This window comes from Heterodontus francisci, chromosome 12 (assembly GCF_036365525.1).
Source record: "Heterodontus francisci isolate sHetFra1 chromosome 12, sHetFra1.hap1, whole genome shotgun sequence".
In the NCBI taxonomy this organism is placed as follows: Eukaryota; Metazoa; Chordata; class Chondrichthyes; order Heterodontiformes; family Heterodontidae; genus Heterodontus; species Heterodontus francisci.
The window spans coordinates 104832314-104853077 of record NC_090382.1 but is presented as its reverse complement, the minus strand read 5'-3'; the positions used below and the strand labels follow the sequence as shown (position 1 = coordinate 104853077).

Sequence of the window (20764 nt, the reverse complement as noted above, 5' to 3'; positions counted from 1 at the left end):
GACTACCCAAAGCCTGTCCACCATCTACAAGGCACAAGTCAGGAGTGTGATGGAATACTCTCCACTTACCTGGATGGTTGCAACTCCAACAACACTCAAGAAGCTCGACATCATCCAGGACAAAGCAGCCCTCTTGATTGGCACCCATCCACAAACATTCACTCCCTCCACCACCGACACACAGTGGCAGCAGTGTGTACCATCTACAAGATGCACTGCAGCAATGCACCAAGGCTCCTTAGACAGCACCTTCCAAAGCCGCAACCTCTGCCACCTAGAAGGACAAGGGCAGCAGATTCATGGGAACACCACCACCTGCAAGTTCCCCTCCAAGTCACACACCATCCTGACTTGGAACTATATCGCCGTTCCTTCACTGGCACTGGGTCAAAATCCTAACTCCCTTCCTAAGAGCACTGTGGGTGTACCTACCCCACATGGACTACAGCGGTTCAAGAAGGCAGCTCACCACCACCTTCTCAGGGGCACGTAGGGATGGGCAGGAAATGCTGTTCTTGCCAGCGATGCCCACATCCCAGGAATAAATAAAAGGCTGCGTTTGCTGACAATACTACCACTGGGTGGCACTGCAGTGGCATATGCACAAATGCAGCATGTGCCACTAAAACGTCACAGTCTGCGACTTCAGGCAGCTGCCAGGACTAAAGATGGCGCGGCTCAAATAATCACACGAAGGCAACCTAACCGAAACACATGGCAGCACACAATGGTGGGAGGGAGGGAGCGAGCGGGCCAGGGACGGCGAGGGGGTGTTGGGGAGCAGAGCGGGACGGAGGTGGGGGGGAGTGGAGCGGCTGAAAGAACAGAGCGGCCGGAGAGAGCACCGAGGAGGGCAGCGGAGCAGGCCGGGGCGAGTAGCGAGGCAGGGAGCAGAACGGGCCGGGGAGTGCAGCGAGGGGGGGGGGGGGGGGGAGAGTGGAGCAGGCCGGGGCGAGAAGCGAGGGGGGGGGGGGAGCAGAGCGGGCCGGGGAGAGCAGCGAGGTGGAGGGGGGGGGGGGGGGGGGGGGAGTTGGGGGGGAGTGGAGCTTGATGTATGGGTGAATACCCGTTGGCGTTGCATTGCTGTACCCGTAAAGCGCATGCCCAGAGGCAGACCAGACACGTTGCCCGAAGATGCATACGTCACACGATGACATCATCGGCGCATGCGCTAACTAGCCCTGGCAAGTCGGAACGCAGCGCACGCGCAGAGAGCAGGAGCCTGTCTGCACATGTGCACACCTTAGCACAACCTGATGATGTCAGTGGCCGGCTGCATTGTCAGGAATCACTTTGTAAATAAAAAAAGCTCCGTGTTTACTACCCATGGTCCTGTACCAGACAACCCCTGCTGAGTGGCAGCAGTAGAGGTTGTGGGTTTGGAAGATGCTGTTGAAGGAGCCTTGGTGAGGTACAGCACGGCATCTTGTAGATGGTACACACTGCTGCCAATGTGCCAGTGGTGGAGTGGATATTTACTGGGTCTCTATTTAAGCTGCATCCTGGACAATATTAAGCTTTGAGTGTTGCTGTAGCTGTACCCATCCAGGAGTACCATCACACTCCAGCTCTGAACCTTGTAGATGATGATGAAGGGGGTTTGGGCCTGGCAGGCAGGCAGATGAGCTACTTACCCAGCTTCTGCCCACTCTTGTAGCTCATGTGTTGATAAGTCTGGTCTAGTTCAGTGGTGGCCCCCAAGATTTTGATGGTGGGGGTCTTAATGGTGGTGTTGCGGGGGATGGGTACTTGGATTCTTGGAGACGACAATCACCTGGCACTGTTACCTGCCACTGGTCTTGCACTAAGCTGGAACGGAATATTTCATTATCAACCCTCTCCCTCGCTGTCTTCACTACGTTGATAACGATCAGTGCCATTTCCTGCTCTCGCCCTGAACTGTAGAATTTTATCAACTTTGTTTCTGATTTCCACTCTTCTTTCATCTTCTCATGGTCCATCTCTGACTCCTTCCTTCCTTCCTCAACTTCTCTGGCTCCATTTCTGGGGATAGGCTATCAAGCAATATTCACGAAAAGCCCACTGACTCCCACATCTACCTTGGCTACACTTCCTCACACCCATCTTCCTGTAAGGACTCTATTCCATTCTCCTAGTTACTTCATCTCTGTCTCATCTGTTCTCACAATACAACCTTCCACCCTAGTGCTTCCGATAACTTCCTCTTTCCTCAAACGAGGATTTACACCCCACCATGGTGGTCCATTCCACGTCACAAACTTCTGCTCTCACCCCAGACCCATGATAGGGTCCTGCTTGCCCTCACTTTCCACCCCACCAGCTTCCACATTCAATGCATCACCCTCCGCCATTTCCAGCACCTTCAGTCTGATGCCATCACTAAACGCATCTTCCCCTCCCCCTTCAGCATTCTAAACAGGCCATTCCCTCCGTGAAACCCTGGTCCACTCCTCAATCACCCCCCAACACCTCATCCCCTTCCTCCGGCACCTTTGTATGCAAGGACAGGAGATGCAACACCTTCCTTTTAACTCCTCCCTTCTCCCTATTCAAAGCTCCGAAAACCCCTTCCAGGTGAAACATAAATTTTCTTGTTCTTTCAATTTAAATTTACTGTATTCGCTACTCACAATGTAGTCACCTCTACATTGGGGAGAGCAAATGCAGACTGGGTGACAGCTTTGCAGGACACCTCCGCTCAGTCTGCGAGTGCAATCCTGAGCTGCCAGTCACCTGTCATTTTAATTCTCCACCTTGCTCTCACACTGATCTCTCTGTCCTCGGCCTCCTGCAGAGTCCCAGTAAACAGAAGCCTTAGGAACTGCACCTCATCTTTCAACTAGGTACTTTATATTAAGTTCATCAATTTCAGACCTTAACCCTCTGCTCCCATTTTTGCATATGTTTTTGTTTTCCAACCGTTTACATCTTCCTTAGACCCCTCTTTTGTTTCTTTACTTGTCCAATTACCATCTCCTTGGCCCCTGCATCATCATCCAGCCTCTCACCTAATCACAAACTTTCTCTCATTCTTTCCCCCTCACCCACCCTCTGTACTTGCTAAAACCTGTTACATCTCAACATTTTCCAGTTCGGAGGAAAGGTTATTGACCTCTCCCTCTCTCTATGGATGCTGCCAAGACCTGCTGAGTATTTCCAGCATTTTCATTTTTTATTTCAGATTTCCAGCATTCGCAGTATTTTGCTTTTTGTGTGATGTGAGGCAAACCCAGTTAACCAGTAATTGATGGTTAGGGCAGGAACTTAGAGAGGGGGGGTGGAGGCAGAGGTAAATTGTTTAAAACTAAAATCAACCCATCATATCTCAATTTTCATAATGCAAGTTTTAATTTTTCATAATTGATACAGCAAAATTTCAGTGAACAGTTTGTACCAGAAACAGAAAATAAGCAGATTTTTCGTCAGAACAAAACAACAACAGTCTTCATTCTCTTCCCTGTTCCATTCACTGGGTGTTGCTGTGCTCTCCTGGATTCACATCACAACTTACACAACAAGCCCTTTGCCAAAAGAACGAGGCAATTTCTGAGATCACAGAGACTGGACCAGAAAGAGCCAAGCACAGTCCAGGCATCAGACAGAGAGACAATGACAAACAGCTCAGTGATATAAACAATTTTCCAAAAATACACATTGTAAACTAAAAAATAAAAAGTTGATTATTTGCTTCAAAAAAGCTACGATGAGTTTTGATTATTCTCCTTCAAAAAGTAGAATCTAAAACAGGAGAGATTCCACTTAAAACTTTAAATCCAACACAAAAGATCACTTATCAATAAGGGACGAAAAATAAAAGGATTTACTATTTACTGTCTAACTGATTGCACGACGGGTGTTGGGGGAGAAGGAGAGGTGTACTACAGATAGAAACATGACAGGGAAAGACAGAGTGGGCGAGAGAGAGCACGAAGACAGAGAAAGAGAAATTGACAAAGAGAGAAAAAGGGTGAGATTGGGGCAAGGGGAAAAAGGGTAAAGCGGCAAGAAGCCAGAAAGAGTTAAATCCAACTCTCCAAACTGCAGAAATCTCCAATTTAATCCATTGAATTTAATAGGTCAATAGATTAATATCAAAGCAAATTCTGGTGGTTGCAGTTCTTTGAACCGCCTCCAGATGGCAGCCACACCAGATATTGGAACAGACACCTCATAATTCCATCGGTAAGTAACTTCTCCCTCACTCTCGTGTTCCCCACCTGGTTACCAAACTCTCCTTCATCGCCTTAAGTATTTTTCCAATGTTCAGAGTGACTGTCAGACTGGTTAAAGAAGCCTGGTCACAATCCTCACATTTGGCTTTGAGCTAATGTGGGCTCCAGGAAGAAACGGAGGGTGCAAAGGTGGTGGGAGGAAAAGAGAAAAGGGCAGAGCATTTGATGTCCATGTACCCCATTTATCAACCCCATATCCTCAGGAATAAAGCAGTCCAAGGTGGATGGGATTGAGGAAAAGCTGTGGATCCAAAGGGGAGCAGGTTGTGGAAAAGCTACAGGATCCCACCTCTATCATCCATGTTACAGGGGGAAACCACTACGTTTGACCCCCACCTGAGACCCTTCCCCCCTCTCTCTATGGATTGATGTGGCAGAGTTGGAGGGGTGCGGAGTTGAGCCCCCCCTCGCTGAAGCAGGTGCTGAAGAAGGGAAAGACCCTCTCGGAGAAAGGCTGGCGGAAAGTCAGGAGGTGAGACATATCCTCGGCATCGTAGAAGGAGAGTCGGCCATCATCGAAATCCAGGAACAGTCCGATCCTCTTCAGCTTCTTCTGAATGGGCAAGCGTTTCCACGGCATTGTGCCAGCCCAGTAATGGTCACTATCCCTCAGACGGAGGGTCCAGTAGCCAGTGGAAGGCATGACCTTGACCACAACTTTGCGGTCAACAGACTCTTTGGCAACACCCAGGTCCCACTTGGTCTTGCCGGCCACTCCCACCTCCCAGTAGTGCCTCCCACTTGAGAAGCCTTGGGAGCTCAGGACGTTGACGCACTTATCAAAACGTTCAGGGTTACTGGGGACAGGTTTCTGCTCATTGACTTCAGACACGCTGGTCAGATCCTCAGACAGGACCAGGTTAGGGTGAGCGGTGTTCGGGTCAAAGGTCAATCGAACTGGAGCTGAAAAGGAAAAAAAAAAATTGGACAAACACAAAAGAATTCATTTAGCCTGAAAACACACAAGAAATGCAGTGCACCCACTTCATTGCAAAAACTTACATTTATCTAGCACCTCTAACATAGTAACATCCCAAGAAGCTTCACTGGAGTGTTATCAAACAAAATTTGACACCAAGACACAAGGGGATATTAGGACAGGTGACCAAAAGCTTGATCCTCGAGGTAGGTTTTAAAGGAGCACCTTAAAAGGGAAGAGAAAAGGTAGAGAGGTTTAAATTCTAGAGCTCAGGGTCTAAGCAGCTGATGGCATTGCTACCAATAGGGCAGCGATTTAAATTGGACATGGTCAAGAGGTTAGAATTAGAGCAGTGCAGAGATCTCAGAGGATTGTGGGACTGGAGGAGATTACAGAAATAGGGAGGGGCAGTGTCATGGAGGGAGTTGAAAACAAGGGTGAGAATTAAAAAATTTTTAAAAAACAAAGCACGACCAGACCAGGAGTCAACATAGCTTAGCGAGCACAAGGGTGATAGATGAACGGAATTTGGTGCGAGCTAGGATATGGGCCTCGGAGTTTGGGTTAAGCTGAAGTTTATGCAGGGTGCAAAGTCTTGAGTCACAGAACAGTTACAGTACAGGTGGAGGCTATTTTGCCCATTGTGTCCATGCCAACTCTCTGCGAGAGCAACTCAGTGAGTCCCACTCCCCTGCCCTTTCCACATAGCCCTGCAAATTTTCTCTTCAGGTCCTTAATCAATTCTCTTCCATGAGAGCCACGATTGAATTGATTGTGGGCGGCACAGTGGCGCAGTGGTTAGCACCGCAGCCTCACAGCTCCAGGGACCCGGGTTCGATTCCGGGTACTGCCTGTGTGGAGTTTGCAAGTTCTCTCTGTGTCTGCGTGGGTTTTCTCCGAGTGCTCCGGTTTCCTCCCACAAGCCAAAAGACTTGCAGGTTGATAGGTAAATTGGCCATTATAAATTGTCACTAGTAGAGGTAGGTGGTAGGGAAATTTAGGGACAGGTGGGGATGTTTGGTAGGAATATGGGATGAGTGTAGGATTAGTATAAATGGGTGGTTGATGTTCGGCACAGACTCGGTGGGCCGAAGGGCCTGTTTCAGTGCTGTATCTCTAATCTAATCTAGAATCTGCTTCCACCACACTCTCAGGCAGTGCATTCCAGATTTTTTCCTTATGTCCCTGTGGTTCTTTTGCCATTCACCTTAAATCACTGTCCTCTTGTTCTCAACGCTACTGCCAATGGGAACAGTTTCTCCCCATCTACTCTGTCCAGACCCCTCATGATTTTGAACATCTCTATCAAATCTCCTCTCAACCGTCTCTTCAAATGACAACAACCCCAGCTTGTCCAATCTATCCATGTAAATGAAGTTCCTCATCCCTGGAACCATTCCTGTGAATCTTTTCTGCGTTCTCTCCACTGCCTTCACATCCTTCCTAAAATATGGTGAACAGAATTGGACACAATATTTCAGTTGAAGCCAAACCAGTAGTTTTTAAAGGTTTATGATCTTCCTTACTTTTGTACTCGATGCCTCTATTTATAAAGCTCAGGATCCTGCATGCCTCATTAACCACTTTCTCAACCTGCCCTGCTAGCTTTAACAATTTGTGCACATATATCCCCAGGTCCCTCTCCTCCTGCACCCCCTTTAGAATTATACCCTTTAATTTATATTGCCTCTTCTCGATCTTCCTCCAAAATGTATCACTTCACACTTCGCTGCATCAGATTTCATCCACCAGCCTGTCTATGTCCTCTTGAAGTCGATCGCTATTCTCCTCACAGTTCCCAATAATTCCAAATTTTGTGACATGCAGAAATATTGAAATTGTGCCCTATTGCAGCACAATTCCTAACAGCACAGTGGGTATACCTACCTCACATGGACTGCAGTAGTTCAAGGCAGCAGCTCACCACCGCCTTCTCAAGGGCAATTCGGGATGGGCAATAAATGCTGGCTTAGCCAGCGACGCCCACATTTCATGAATGAATAATAAAAAAAAAATACACCCAAGCCTAGGTCATTTATATAGATCAAGAGGAGCAAGGGTCCCAATACTGACTACATACCTTCCTCCAGTCCGAGAAACAACCATTCACCACTACTCTCTATTTCCTGTCACTCAGCCAACTTTGTATCCATGCTGTCACTGTCCCTTGTATTCCATGGGCTTCAACTTTGCTGACAAACCTGTTGTGTGGCACTTTATCAAACACCTTTTGGAAGTCCATGTACACATCACATTACCCTCAACAACCCTCTCTGTTACCTCACCAAAAAAACGCAAGCAAAGTTAATTAAACACGATTTGCCCTTAATAAATCCATGCCAACCTTCCTTAATTTATCCTCAATTATCCAAGTGATTGCTAATTACATCCTGGATTATTGTTTCTAAAAGCTTCCCCACCACCGAGGTTAAACTGCCTAGCCTGTGGTTGGTAGATTTATCCTTTTTTGAACAAGCATATAACATCTGAAATTCTCCAGTCCTCCGGCACCACCCCTGTATCTAAAGGAGGATCGGAGGATTATGGCCAGTGCCTCTGCAATTTCCACCCGTACTTCTCCCAATATCCTCGGATGCATCTGATCTGGTCCTGATGACTTAACAACTTCAAAGTCTAAAGGTAACAAAAACAAGAATGAGTGTTTCAGCAGCAGATGAGCTGAGGCAGGGGTGGAGTTGGGAAATGTTATAGAGGTGGAAATAGTGATGGGAGTCGGAAGCTCATCTCTGGGTTAAATCAGATGTCATAGCTGCTTTTGGTAACCAGGAAGGAGAACAAAGGAAGCGACATTCAAATATAAACACTTCCCATCACAGATCCGCTCTAATCATCGGCGGAAACAATTAATGAATTACAAACTTCACAATAGTGCAGACCTTTTCCGTCTCAGGTCATCCCATAATACAAGTGGGGCAGGAACCCAGCAGTGACATCTGTGGACCTGTGTGGAACACTACACAGGCACCACAAGGCATAGGGCTCGCAACTGACTGGCAGTTTACAGTTGGTGGTCCATCAGGAATGAATTGTGTACAGAACGGGAAAGGGTTCTGCCTTGGCCTTCGACCCTGGGATCTGGTCATTAGATTCCCGGTTAGAGGCTTTCGAATTCAGCAGAGGCTGACTGGGTCACAGCCGCTACTGAAAGGGTTCATTGTTAGCGGATTTTTGTCTAGTCTCCATTCTGGGCCCCGTCAACATGGTTCCCAGGCCCAACAAGTTGGCAATAAGTGCCAGACTAACAGGATAGCTATTCTGAGATAGGAGACAGGATCTTTTAACAGCGAAGAGGGAGCTTTACTCCTGTATCTAACCCGTGCTGTACCTGTCCCGGGAGTGTTTGATGGAAGAGTGTGAAAACTGCCCTCTTGTGCTATTCAGGGTGTATTCCTGACTGGTAGCAGAAAGCCAGGAAATTACCAGTTGGGAATTGAAATGGAAGACGTTGCATTCAGGAATCAGGGAAAAGATCGGGATTGAAGCAGCTCTTGGTTGGCAGACATCCCTGCAGTTACCTGGCTCCAGAGATTTATACATCTTCTTCCAGATGATGTATTGCAGGGGTCCCGTGTAGCGAGTGCCGCGCAGATGGGTGCTGACATCTGGCACATTGTCGACCTGCACACTGCAGAGAAAAGGAGGAGGAACGTCAGCAGGGCAGTTAACTAGTGCTAAGCGTACAGGGCTCGATCCAGCAGGGAAACTGGACTGGGTAAGAGGCAGCGGGACTTCAGGGAGTGGAAAAATAGGAAATTACGCAAACTATGATCGTGGTTCAAGTAAACCGCGGCAGAATATTAAACCTTCCTAAATGTCCACCCTCCAGTATAAAAAGATCTAGGCACAAAAAGTGAGTGGAAAAAGGAGAGAGGGCAGTGAGTGAGAAAGTGAGGCAGCAAGGGTGTACACAAGTTACAACCCATTCATACCACACAGTAAAGATAGAATGCAGAATGACCAACAACTTGCACTTATATAGCACCTTAAATGCAGTAATAAGTCCCAAGGTGTTTCACAGGAACGTTATCAAACAAAATTTGACACTGTGCCATGTAAGGGGAATTAGGGACAGATGACCAAATGCTTGGTCAAAGCGGTTTTAAGGAGCATCTTAAAAAGGGAGGAGAGAAGCGGAGAGGTTTATGGAGGGAATTACACAGTTTAGGGTCCAGCCAGCTGAAGGCATGGCCGCCAATGATGGAGCGATGGAAATCGGGGAAGCTTATAATGCTAGAATGGAGGAGTGTTGAGATCTCCAAGGGCCGCAGGACTGGAGGAGGTTACAGAGATGGGGAGGCACGAGGCCATGCAGGGATTTGAAATCAAGGATTAGAGTTTAAAATCATTGCCAGTCCGGGAGCCAGTGTAGGTCACCGAGCATGGGGGTGATGGGTGAACGGGACTTGGTGTGAGCTAGGATACGGGGCAGCTGAGTTTTGGACAAACCCAGTCATGATCTCGACAAAGTCTTGATTGTAAACGGAGAGCGCATTTCATTATACATGAGATTAGAAGACGTACCTCCGTGCTAGACCCCGAGTCTGAAACAGAAACAGAATGAGGCAGAGTTAGGTGCATCTCAAAGCCCAGTATTCAGCAGTCTGATTCCTCCTCTATGTACTGTTCCTCCCATTAACAAAACACACCAATCACCTCCACTAGTCTGGATTCACAGTGTTCCACACAGTTCAGAGTAAAATGATACTGAATCATAGATCCACCCACCCCACCTGTGCTGGGTGCATCCGAGTTTCACAGCACAAAAACAGGCTATTCGGCCCAACAGGCCAGTGTTGAATGCTTCACACAAGCCTCATCCCGCCCTTCTTCATCTCCATCAACATCACCTATTCCTTTCCCTGTGTTATCTATCTTACCCTTAAATGCAATATTTGCCTCAAATACTCCCTGTGGTATAGAGTTCCACATTCTGACTTACTAGAGGAATCCATAACCAATCCCAGTGTCCATCTCTCTCTGGGTTGCACACTCGCCCAAGTCAGAAACTCATGGCTTTGCGTTCCCTACCCAGAAACCTGAGCATATAATCCACTCCCAGTGCAGTACTGAGGGAGCACTGCACTGTCAGAGATGCCTTCTTTGGATGAGACATCAAACCAAGGCTCCATCTGATGTCTCAGGAGGACGTAAAAGATCCTACGGCCATTACTTTGAAGAGCAGGGGATCTCTCCTCGGTAGCCTGGGCCAATAATCAATCATCCCACAATCAACGTCGCTGAAAGAACAGATTATCTGGTCACTATCACATTGCAGCTTGTGGCAGCTTGCTGTGCGCAAATTGGATGCCACATTTCCTACAGTACAACACTTCAAGGAGTAAAGCGTTTTGGGACATGCTGATTTGTAAGGAAATGAAACCTCTCTTTTCTCAAGGATCGCTGATGAATTATTCTGATGGGTCAGCATACAGATAAAAGGAAGTGAGACAGACCAGTCTCTGCCCATTTCAGCTAGATCTGAAACCTCAAACATCTGGCGTGTACAAGGATAGAGAAAAGAACAAGTAGAGTCTAATCAGACCAGAGATCAGAGCCTAGCGTCACGCCAACATACTTTGTTGAATGATAATTTCCTTTAATCCATTGACTGGAGATCTGAATTTATATTTTTTTAAAGAAATTTTAAAAAAAGGAACAGATAAAAGATGACTTGGCCAGCAGCTTATGATGGCCACCTAATTTGCAACACTGTATCCTACATGTCATGGCCTGGTATGATAGCAGGAATGGTAGCATAGCGGTTACGCTATTGGGCTAGTAATCCTAAAACCTGAGCCAACAATCTGGCAACACGAGTTCAAATCCCACTACAGCAGCTAGGGAACTTCAACTCAGTTACATAAATAAATCTGGAATAAAAAGCTAGTATTAGTAATGATGACTATGAAACTACTAGATTGTCATTTGTTAATGTCCTTTTGGGGTATGCGGAGCAGGACCGAAAGAGAAGTTGAGGCCTGGGACAGATCAGCCATGATCTTATTGAATGGCGGGGCAGACTGGAGGGGCTGAATGGCCTACTCCTGCTCATATTTCTTGCGTTCTTATGTGAGGTGGAGACGAAATGTCTGCTCATCACAGCAAGAACCAAGACCTAGGAAGTTTAAGGGAACTGCCTGTTCTTTTAAGCAAAAAGAAACACACTGCTAACTGCTATGCTTGAATCACTGAGTGATTGTCATGTGACAAGCCTCCACCTCTCTCCCCCACCCCCCACTGTGGTTTTAGTTGATGTTTTCTCTGAAATAGCAAGGAGAAGCATCTGGACTCAGACACGTGCAGACCCAAGAAGGGGGGGGGGGTGGGTCCCCCCCTCTCTCTCTCTGTTTCTCCTTTTCAGCTAGCAAGCTTCAAGTCCTGCCCATTGACTGACCACCTTTGCATACCCCTGCTACAATCAGAAACCACTTTGGAGGAAATCATCTGCACCACTGTCTCCAAGAGACTCACCAAACCAGTCATCTATCTCTTCAAACGAAAAGGTTCAGGACCATTGAATTCAGCTAGAAGCCAGCCAAATCACCAGACTCCACAGACTGCATACCCTTTTATCCTATGGATTTGAACTCGACCAATCTACCCTTCCCCACTCTGTAACCTATTTGTGTGTGTGCGAACCTCTAGTGTGTGCGCGCGTGCATGTGAAAGTTGGCACATAGTTTATTATTTTAATTAGTTTGGTTTAAGTACAATGCGTTTAACAAAAAGATTAACTTTAAGAAAACCTGTCCGATTGGTTCTTGTTATGATTATAGCAAGTAAGTAATCAAACACCTACTGAATTAGACAGTACACCCACTTTAAAAAGAAAGAATTAAACCTGTTTGGTCAAACAAGGACAGAGAAAAGAGGGAAGCAGTCGACCTCTGCTCATCTGACCATAACAGACTTTTGGTACGAGTGTTTCCACTTTTTTGTTAAATTTCAAGAACTTGTGTTTTAAAACTGAAAAGGATTCCACAGATGCTGGAACTTTGGGTGTTTTTTTTTTTAAGTCACCAGAAGGTTTGGATTGAGTTTGAACTGCAATAAGTTACTGGAAGGCATCTGTTCTCAAATAAAAACCCAGCAGGGGTTGTTTTTGACTTGGAGAGATGTTTACCAAGACGTGACAAGGCAAGATTTACAGATGTCAGGAGACTGGACTTCTGAAAAGTTTTGGTTTCAATTTGAACTGTTAAAAAAGCCAGTTGGTGTTTCTGCCTGCAACAGAAGAAAAAGAACAGCTCAACTCTCTTTGTCTCTCTTGAAAAACAATCCTGCATCCAGTTTCAGATTCCTATTTCCTCTTATAATGAAGAAACCGTGTATGGTTGAAGGAACCTTTGCATCAAATGTTTGGGAACTGAAACCTTTGTTGCTGCGTTCCTGCTGTAAGATCTATTTGGAGCCTCTGTAGCTGCAACTCTTGGAAATCCTACCCAAACTGATCTTCAACATCGCCTGGAAAGAATTGTTCTAGGAAGATCCCAGTGACAGGCGTCAACACGCATTTGGGATGCCAAACCAAAACAAAGGACATCTTTCCATACCTTCTTTTCAGCCTTAGTGGGTTTTTTTTATTCCTTGATTTCTTTGTAACAGCTGTAAACAAAAATCCCTTTTTTTTTGTCCCTGGTTAACCGGTGTGTGTGTGGGCTCGGATAAATAAGGGGTTTTAATATTTCAATTTGTGTGTATGTTTTACTTTATTGTTGGTTAAGACTTGGTTTACAATAAATGGATGATTTTGTTGTTTGTTAAAGAAACCTGGTTGGTGTGTTTATTCTACTGAGAAATAGAGTCTATGATTGACTGTATTGGTAAGGGAGGGAATTTAAATATATGTTGTGACCTGTGGAGAAGTGGGACTAGAATAAACAGTGCACTCCTCCTGCCTTGGTCGTATCAAGATAGAGCCTACAACATTGAACTGGAGTAGAATTATCACAGGAGGCCATTCAGCCCACCGTGCCTGTATTGTCTCTTTGAAAGAGCAATTCCATTAGTCCCACTCCCCTGTTCTTTCCCCATAGCCCTGCAAATTTTCTCTTTTCAAGTATTTATCCAATTCCCTTTTGAAAGTTACTGTTGAATCTGCTTCCACTGCCCTGTCAGGCAGCGCATTCCAGTTCACAACAATTCACTGCATTAAAAAAAAAAGTTCCACCTCCCCACTAGTTCTTTTGTCAATCATCTTAAATCTGTGTTCTGAAACCCGATACTGCCTACCCTCCCAACACCCTTCCCCCCACCACCTCAGAAAACCAAGCTTCTCCAATCAAATTTGGAAAGATTCGAATCTGTTGCTGAACATATTTGGTTTTGGCCGAGAGTCACTGTCCACGATATCCAGTCTCCCGGATACTCCAGCCACTGGAATTCAGTGCAGTCGGAAACCAGACTGATTCAGCCCTTCCTAGTTCCTCACAAGCACGGAGCAGCCAACTCACCCACCGCTCCCTGCTCACCCTCCTTCCCGTGCTCCCACCATTACAGTCGTTACCTCGATCAGCACTGTCGTTTTGAGCTGCTCCAGACACCCCTGGGTGTTGCTGATCAGCAGCTCCAGCTCCTCTAGCCCCACGTTCAGCTGCTGGACGTGTCTCTCCAGCTTCTCCAGGGCTGAGCCCTCGTCCCGCTGCAGCTCGGTCACCAGGCTGTTCTCCTCCTTCCACAGGATCTGGTGCATCTTCTCAAAATCGTTTTTCACCCTGCACTGGAGCTCGGCCGAGTCCCTCTGGAAAAAAAAAAACTGGATTCTGAAACGCTCCCAAACATCTGACCGCAAACCTGCATCAGTTCACAGGAACATACAGCACAGCAGACTGCCATTCGGCCCATCGCAGCTTTACCACCTCTTTCAAAAAGAACTGTCCAATCAGTCTCACTCCCCCTCCTCTTTCCCCCATAGCAAATTTTTCCTTTTCGAGTATTTATCCAATTCCCTTTTGCATCAGCTGATTTCTTCCTCCCCTTTCCCTGATTCAGGATCCTTCCAGCCCATATCCCAATCAGCACACAGTCCAGCATTATGGAGACCAATCCCAGTGTTAGATTACCTTAACTCCCACAATCTTTTCCTCTTCCTGCTTCTTCATCTTCACAAACTTATCCACTTGCTCCCGGTAACATTTCAGGATTTCATTCAGTTGTTTCTGAAATACATCATCGTGAGGGAGAGGCTCAGTATAGAACATTCCGGTCCAACCAGGCAAAGAGGTCGATAGGTTTTTAAAAACAACTTTTTTTGCTTGCAAGTGCATGTGCTGGGGATCAGGATGGTCCAATTTGGATGGGATGGGGGCAGTGAATGTAAAATACACCATGAACTAGTGTGATTGGACAGCATTGTAGAACGGAAAATTTATTTTAAAAATCTTCCTCGGGTAACTTGGTGGCATTTGATTCATTGAAAATAGGTTGGATCACGAAAAAAAATAAGCAGTTTAAATCAGTGGCTGAGCAATGCAATTTTAAATAATTACTTTAGAAATACTATACACAATCATTTACAACTTTTACTGGCATGAAGTAATCTATTTCTGGTAAATTAAAAAAGCTTTAAAAGCTTTGAAAAAGATGCCTTTTAGTTTGTTTCCGTCTATAATTTTAAAACAATAAATTTTTAGCGCCTCCTTGAAGGTCCGTAAACTGGGCAATTAGCAGAAACCATGGCGATACATTCAATCTGGGGCGGGGCCAGCATCCAAAAAATGTAAGCTACTGCAAAAGATCGTGGAGAAGCTATTTCCTCCAAGCGTTATTTGTGCAGAGGATTCCACCATTTTTTGAAATAGGTAATAGTAGCATAATGATGTTACTGGACTAACAATCCAGAGACCTGGGTTCAAATCCCACCACAGTAGCTGGGGAATTTCATAGAGTCATAGAGTTATACAGCACAGAAACAGGCCCTTTGGCCCAATGTGTCTGTGCTGGCCATCAAGCACCTAACTATTCTAATCCCAATTTCCAGCACTTGGCCCGTAGCCTTGTATGCTATGACGTTTCAAGTGCTCATCTAAATACTTCTTAAATGTTGTGCGGGTTCCTGCCTCTACCACCCCTTCAGACAGTGTGTTCCAGATTCCAACCACCCTCTGGGTGAAAGAGTTTTTCCTCAAATCCCCTCTAAATGTTGGCTATGATGGATTGGGAAACGTTACTTAAAGTGACGATGGTGGAAAGGCAATGGCAAACATTCAAAGAGCGCATGGATGAACTGCAACAATTGTTTATTTCTGTCTGGTGCAAAAGTAAAACGGGAAAGGTATCTAAACCATGGCTTACAAGAGAAATTAGAGATAGCATTAGATCCAAGGAAAAGGTATATAAATTCGCCAGAAAAAAAACAACAGACCTGAGGATTGGGAGCAGTTTAGAATTCAGCAAAGGAAGACCAAGGGATTGATTAAGAAGGGGAAAATAGAGAACGAGAGCAAGCTTGCGCGGAACATAAAAACTGACTATAAACGTTTCTATAGGTATGTGAACAGAAAAAGATTAGTGAAGACGAATGTAGGTCCCTTACAGTCAGAAACAGGGGAATTTATTATGGGGAACAAAGAAATGGCTGACCATCTAAATGCATATTTTGGTTCTGTCTTCACAAAGGAGGACACAAATATCATACCAGAAATGTTGGGGAACACAGGGTTTAGTGAGAGAGAGGAACTGAAGGAAAATCAGTATGAGTAGAGAAATGGTGTTGGGGAAATTGATGGGATTGAAGGCCGATAAATCCCCAGGGCCTGATGGTCTGCGTCCCAGACTACTTAATGAAGTGGCCCTAGAAATAGTGGATGCAATGGTGGTCATCTTCCAAGATTCTACAGACTCTGGAACAGTTCCTACAGATTGGAGGGTAGCTAATGTAACCCCACTATTTAAAAAGGGAGGTAGAGAGAAAGCAGGGAATTATAGACCCGTCAGCCTGACGTCGGTAGTGGGGAAAATTCTAGAGTCCATTATCAAAGATTTTATAGCAGAGCACTTGGAGAACAGTGGTAGAATCGGACAGAGTCAGCATGGATTTACAAAAGGGAAATCATGCTGGATAAATCTACTAGAATTTTTCGAGGATGTAACTAGTAGAGTTGATGAGGGGGAGCCAGTGGATGTGGTTTATTTGGACTTTCAGAAGGCTTTTGACAAAGTCCCACATATAAGAGAGATTAGCATGTAAAAGTAAAGCACATGGGATTGGGGGTAGTGTATTGCGATGGATAGAAAATTGGTTAACAGACAGGAAACAAAGAGTAGGGATAAATGGGTCTTTTTCCAAATGGCAGGTAGTGACTAGTGAGGTACCGCAGGGATCGGTGATAGGACCCCAGCTATTCACAATATGTATGAATGATTTAGATGAGGGAACTAAATGTAATATCGCCAGATTTGCAGATGACACAAAACTGGGTGGGAGGGTGAGTTGTGAGGAGGATGCAGAGAGGCTTCAGGGTGATTTAGACAAGTTGAGTGAGTAGGCAAATGCAGTATAATATGGATAAATGTAAGGTTATCCACTTTGGTAGCAAAAACAGGAAGGCAGATTATCTGAACGGCTATAAACAGAGAGGGAATATGCAACGACACCTGGGTGTTCTTGTACACCAGTCGCTGAAGGCAAGCATGCAGGTCCAACAGGCGGTAAAAAAGGCAAATAGTATGTTGGCCTTCATAGCGAAAGGATTCGAGTACAGGAGCAGGGATGTCTTGCTGCAATTATACAGGGTCTTGGTGAGGCCACACCTGGAATATTGTGTGCAGTTTTGGTCTCTATCTGAGGAAGGATGTTCTTGCTATAGAGGGAGTGCAACGAAGGTTTACCAGCGACTGATTCCTGGGATGGTGGGATTGACGTATGAGGAGAGATTGAGTTGGTTAGGATTATATTCGCTGGAGTTTGGAGGAGTGAGGGGGGATCTCAAAGAAACCTAGAAAATTCTAACAGGACTTGACTGGGTAGATGCAGGAAGGATGTTCCCGATGTTGGGGGAATCCAGAACCAGGGGTCACAGTCTAAGGATACGGGGTAAACTATTCAGGACTGAGATGAAGAGAAATTTCTTCACCCAGAGAGAGTGGTGAGCCTGTGGAATTCGCTACCACAGAAAGCAGTTGAGGCCAAAACATTTTATGTTTTCAAGAAGGAGTTAGATATAGCTCTTGGGACGAAAAGGATCAAAAGATATGGGGCAAAAGCAGGAACAGGTTACGGAGTTGGATGATCAACCATGATCATAATGAACAACGGAGCAGGCTCGAAGGGCCGAATGGCCTACTCCTGCGCCTATTTTTTATGTTTCTATGTAAATCTCCTGCCCCTTGCCTTAAATCTATGCCCCCTGGTTCTTAACCCCTCCTCTAAGGGAAAAAGTTTCTTCCTATCTAACCTATCAATGCCCCACATAATTTTGTATACCTCAATCGTGTCCCCCCTCAGCCTTCTCTGCTCCAAGGAAAACAACCCTAGTCTATCCAGTCTCTCCTCATAGCTGAAATGCTCCAGCCCAGGCGACATCCTGGTGAATCTCCTCTGCACCCTCTCCAGTGCAATCACATCCTTCCTATAGTGTGGTGACCAGAACTGTACACGGTCCTCCAGCTGTGGCCTAACTAGCATTTTATACAGCTCCATCATAACCTCCCTGCTCTTATATTCTATGCCTCGGCCAATGAAGGCAAGTATCCCATATGCCTTCCAAACCACCTTATCTATCTGTGATACTGCCTTCAGTGATCTATGGACAAGTACACCAAGGTCCCTCTGTACTTCCTACAGTCCTACCATCCATTGTATATTCCCTTGCCTTGTTAGTCCTCCCAAAATGCATCACCTCACACTTCTCAGGATTAAATTCCATTTGCCACAGCTCCGCCCATCTTACCAGCCCATCTATACCGTCTTGTAATCTAAGGCTTTCCTCCTCACTATTTATGACACCACCAATTTTCCTGTCATCTGTGAACTTACTGATCATACCTCCTATATTCATGCCTAAATCATTAATGTACACTACAAACAGCAAGGGTCCCAGCATCAATCCCTGTAGTACACCACTAGTCACAGGCTTCCACTCGCAAAAACAACCCTCGACCATTACCCTCTGTTTCCTGCTACTAAGCCAAATTTGGATCCAATTTGCCAAATTGCCCTGGATCCCATGGGCTCTTACTTCTTAACCAATCTCCTATGCAGGATCTTATCAAAAGCTTTACTGAAGTCCATGTAGACTACATCAATTGCTTTACCCTCATCTATACATTTGGTCACCTCCTAGAAAAATTCAATCAAGTTTGTTAGACACGATCTCCCCCGACAAAGCCGTGCTGACCATCCCTGATTAATCCCTGCCTCTTCGAGTGGAGATTAATCCTGTCCCTCAGAATTTTTTCCAATAGCTTCCCAACCACTCATGTTAGACTCACCGGCCCAACTCCAGCTCCTCGAGAACCGCGTTAGGGAACTGGAGCTGGAGCTGGATGAACTTCGGATCATTCGGGAGGCGGAGGGGGTTATTGAGAGGAGTTATGGGGAGGTAGTCACACCTCAGGTAAAAGAAGTAGGTAGATGGGTTACCGTCAGGGGAAGGAGAGGGAACCAGCAGGCAGTGCAGGGATCCCCTGTGGCCGTTTCCCTCAACAACAGGTATACCGTTTTGGATACTGTTGCGGGGGACGACTTACCAGGGGTAAGCAATGGGGTACAGATATCTGGCACAGAGTCTGTCCCTGTTGCTCAGAAGGGAAGGGGGAAGAGGAGCAGAACATTAGTCATTGGGGACTCCATAGTTAGGGGAACAGATAGGAGGTTCTGTGGGAACGAGAGAGACTCACGGTTGGTATGTTGCCTCCCAGGTGCCAGGGTTCGTGATGTCTCGGATCGTGTTTTTGGGATCCTTAATGGGGAGGGGGAGCAGCCCCAAGTCGTGGTCCACATAGGCACCAACGACATAGGTAGGAAGAGAGATGGGGATTTAAGACAGAAATTTAGGGAGCTAGGGTGGAAGCTTAGATCGAGAACAAACAGAGTTGTTATCTCTGGGTTGTTGCCCGTGCCACGTGATAGCGAAGCAAGGAATAGGGAGAGAGAGGAGCTGAACACGTGGCTGCAGGGATGGTGCAGGAGGGAGGGTTTTGGTTTCCTGGATAATTGGGGCTCTTTCTGGGGTAGGTGGGACCTCTACAAACAGGATGGTCTTCACCTGAACCAGAGGGGTACCAATATCCTGGGGGGGGAGGTTTGCTAGTGCTCTTCGGGGGGGTTTAAACTAATTCAGCAGGGGAATGGGAACCTAAGTTGTAGTGCCAGAGTACAGGATGTTGTGAGTAGTGAGGTCAGGGATATGGTTACAAGGACGCAAGAGGGCACTGGCAAGCAAGAACCTGGTTTAAAGTGTGTCTATTTCAACGCCAGGAGCATCCGGAATAAGGTGGGTGAGCTTGCAGCATGGGTTGGTACCTGGGATCTCGATGTAGTGGCCATTTCGGAGACATGGGTAGAGCAGGGGCAGGAATGGATGTTGCAGATTCCGGGATTTAGATGTTTCAGTAAGAACAGAGAAGATGGTAAAAGAGGGGGGGGTGTGGCATTGTTAATCAAGGAGAGTATTACAGCGACAGAAAGGACGTTTGAGGACTCGTCTACTGAGGTAGTATGGGCTGAGGTTAGAAACAGGAGAGGTGAGGTTACCCTGTTGGGAGTCTTTTATAGACCTCCGAATAGTTCCAGAGATGTAGAGGAAAGGATAGCGAAGATGATTCTCGACAGGGGCGAGAGTAACAGGGTAGTTGTTATGGGGGACTTTAACTTTCCAAATATCGACTGGAAATACTATAGTTCGAGTACTTTAGATGGGTCAGTTTTTGTCCAGTGTGTGCAGGAGGGTTTTCTGACACAGTATGTAGACAGGCCAACCAGGGGCGATGCCACATTGGATTTGGTACTGGGAAATGAACCCGGCCAGGTGTTAGATTTAGATGTAGGTGAGCACTTTGGTGATAGTGATCACAATTCGGTTAGGTTTACCTTAGCGATGGGCAGGGACAGGTATATACCGCAGGGCAAGAATTATAACTGGGGGAAAGGAAATTATGATGCGATTAGGCAAGATTTAGGATGCGTAGGATGGGGAAGGAAACTGCAGGGGATGGGAAGAATCGAAATGTGGAGCTTATTCAAGGAGCAGCTACTGTGTGTCCTTGATAAGTATGTACCTGTGAGGCAGGGAGGAAGTTGTCGTGCGAGGGAGCCGTGGTTTACGAAAGAAGTTGAAGCGCTTGTCAAGAGGAAGAAGAAGGCTTATGTTAGGATGAGACGTGAAGGCTCAGTTAGGGCGCTTGAGAGTTACAAGCTAGCCAGGAAGGATCTAAAGGGAGAGCTAAGAAGAGCAAGCAGAGGACACGAGAAGTCATTGGTGGATCGGATCAGGGAAAACCCTAAGGCTTTCTATAGGTATATCAGGAATAAAAGAATGACTAGAGTTAGATTAGGGCCAATCAAGGATAGTAGTGGGAAGTTGTGTGTGGAATCAGAGGAGATAGGGGAAGTGTTAAATGAATATTTTGCGTCAGTATTTACAGTAGAGAAAGAAAATGTTGTTGAGAA

At 46.1% G+C, this 20764-nt stretch overlaps 1 protein-coding gene across 4 annotated transcripts in view; it reads right to left on the bottom strand.

The window, feature by feature from the left end:
- Positions 1-3311: 3311 nt before the first annotated feature.
- Positions 3312-20764, bottom strand: part of trim105 (tripartite motif containing 105) — a 59333-nt gene continuing 41880 nt past the window's right edge. For 3 of the 4 annotated variants that reach the window (XM_068044011.1, XM_068044009.1, XM_068044008.1), the window contains 5 exons: positions 14217-14312; positions 13661-13894; positions 9676-9695; positions 8670-8779; positions 3312-5117 (listed from right to left, as the gene is read on the bottom strand). In XM_068044011.1, coding sequence (XP_067900112.1) covers positions 4573-5117; positions 8670-8779; positions 9676-9695; positions 13661-13894; positions 14217-14312 — 1005 coding nt within the window. In that variant the 3' untranslated portion in view covers positions 3312-4572. The remainder of the gene's footprint in view (positions 5118-8669; positions 8780-9675; positions 9696-13660; positions 13895-14216; positions 14313-20764) is intronic. The other variant, XM_068044012.1, reaches the window with a different exon arrangement.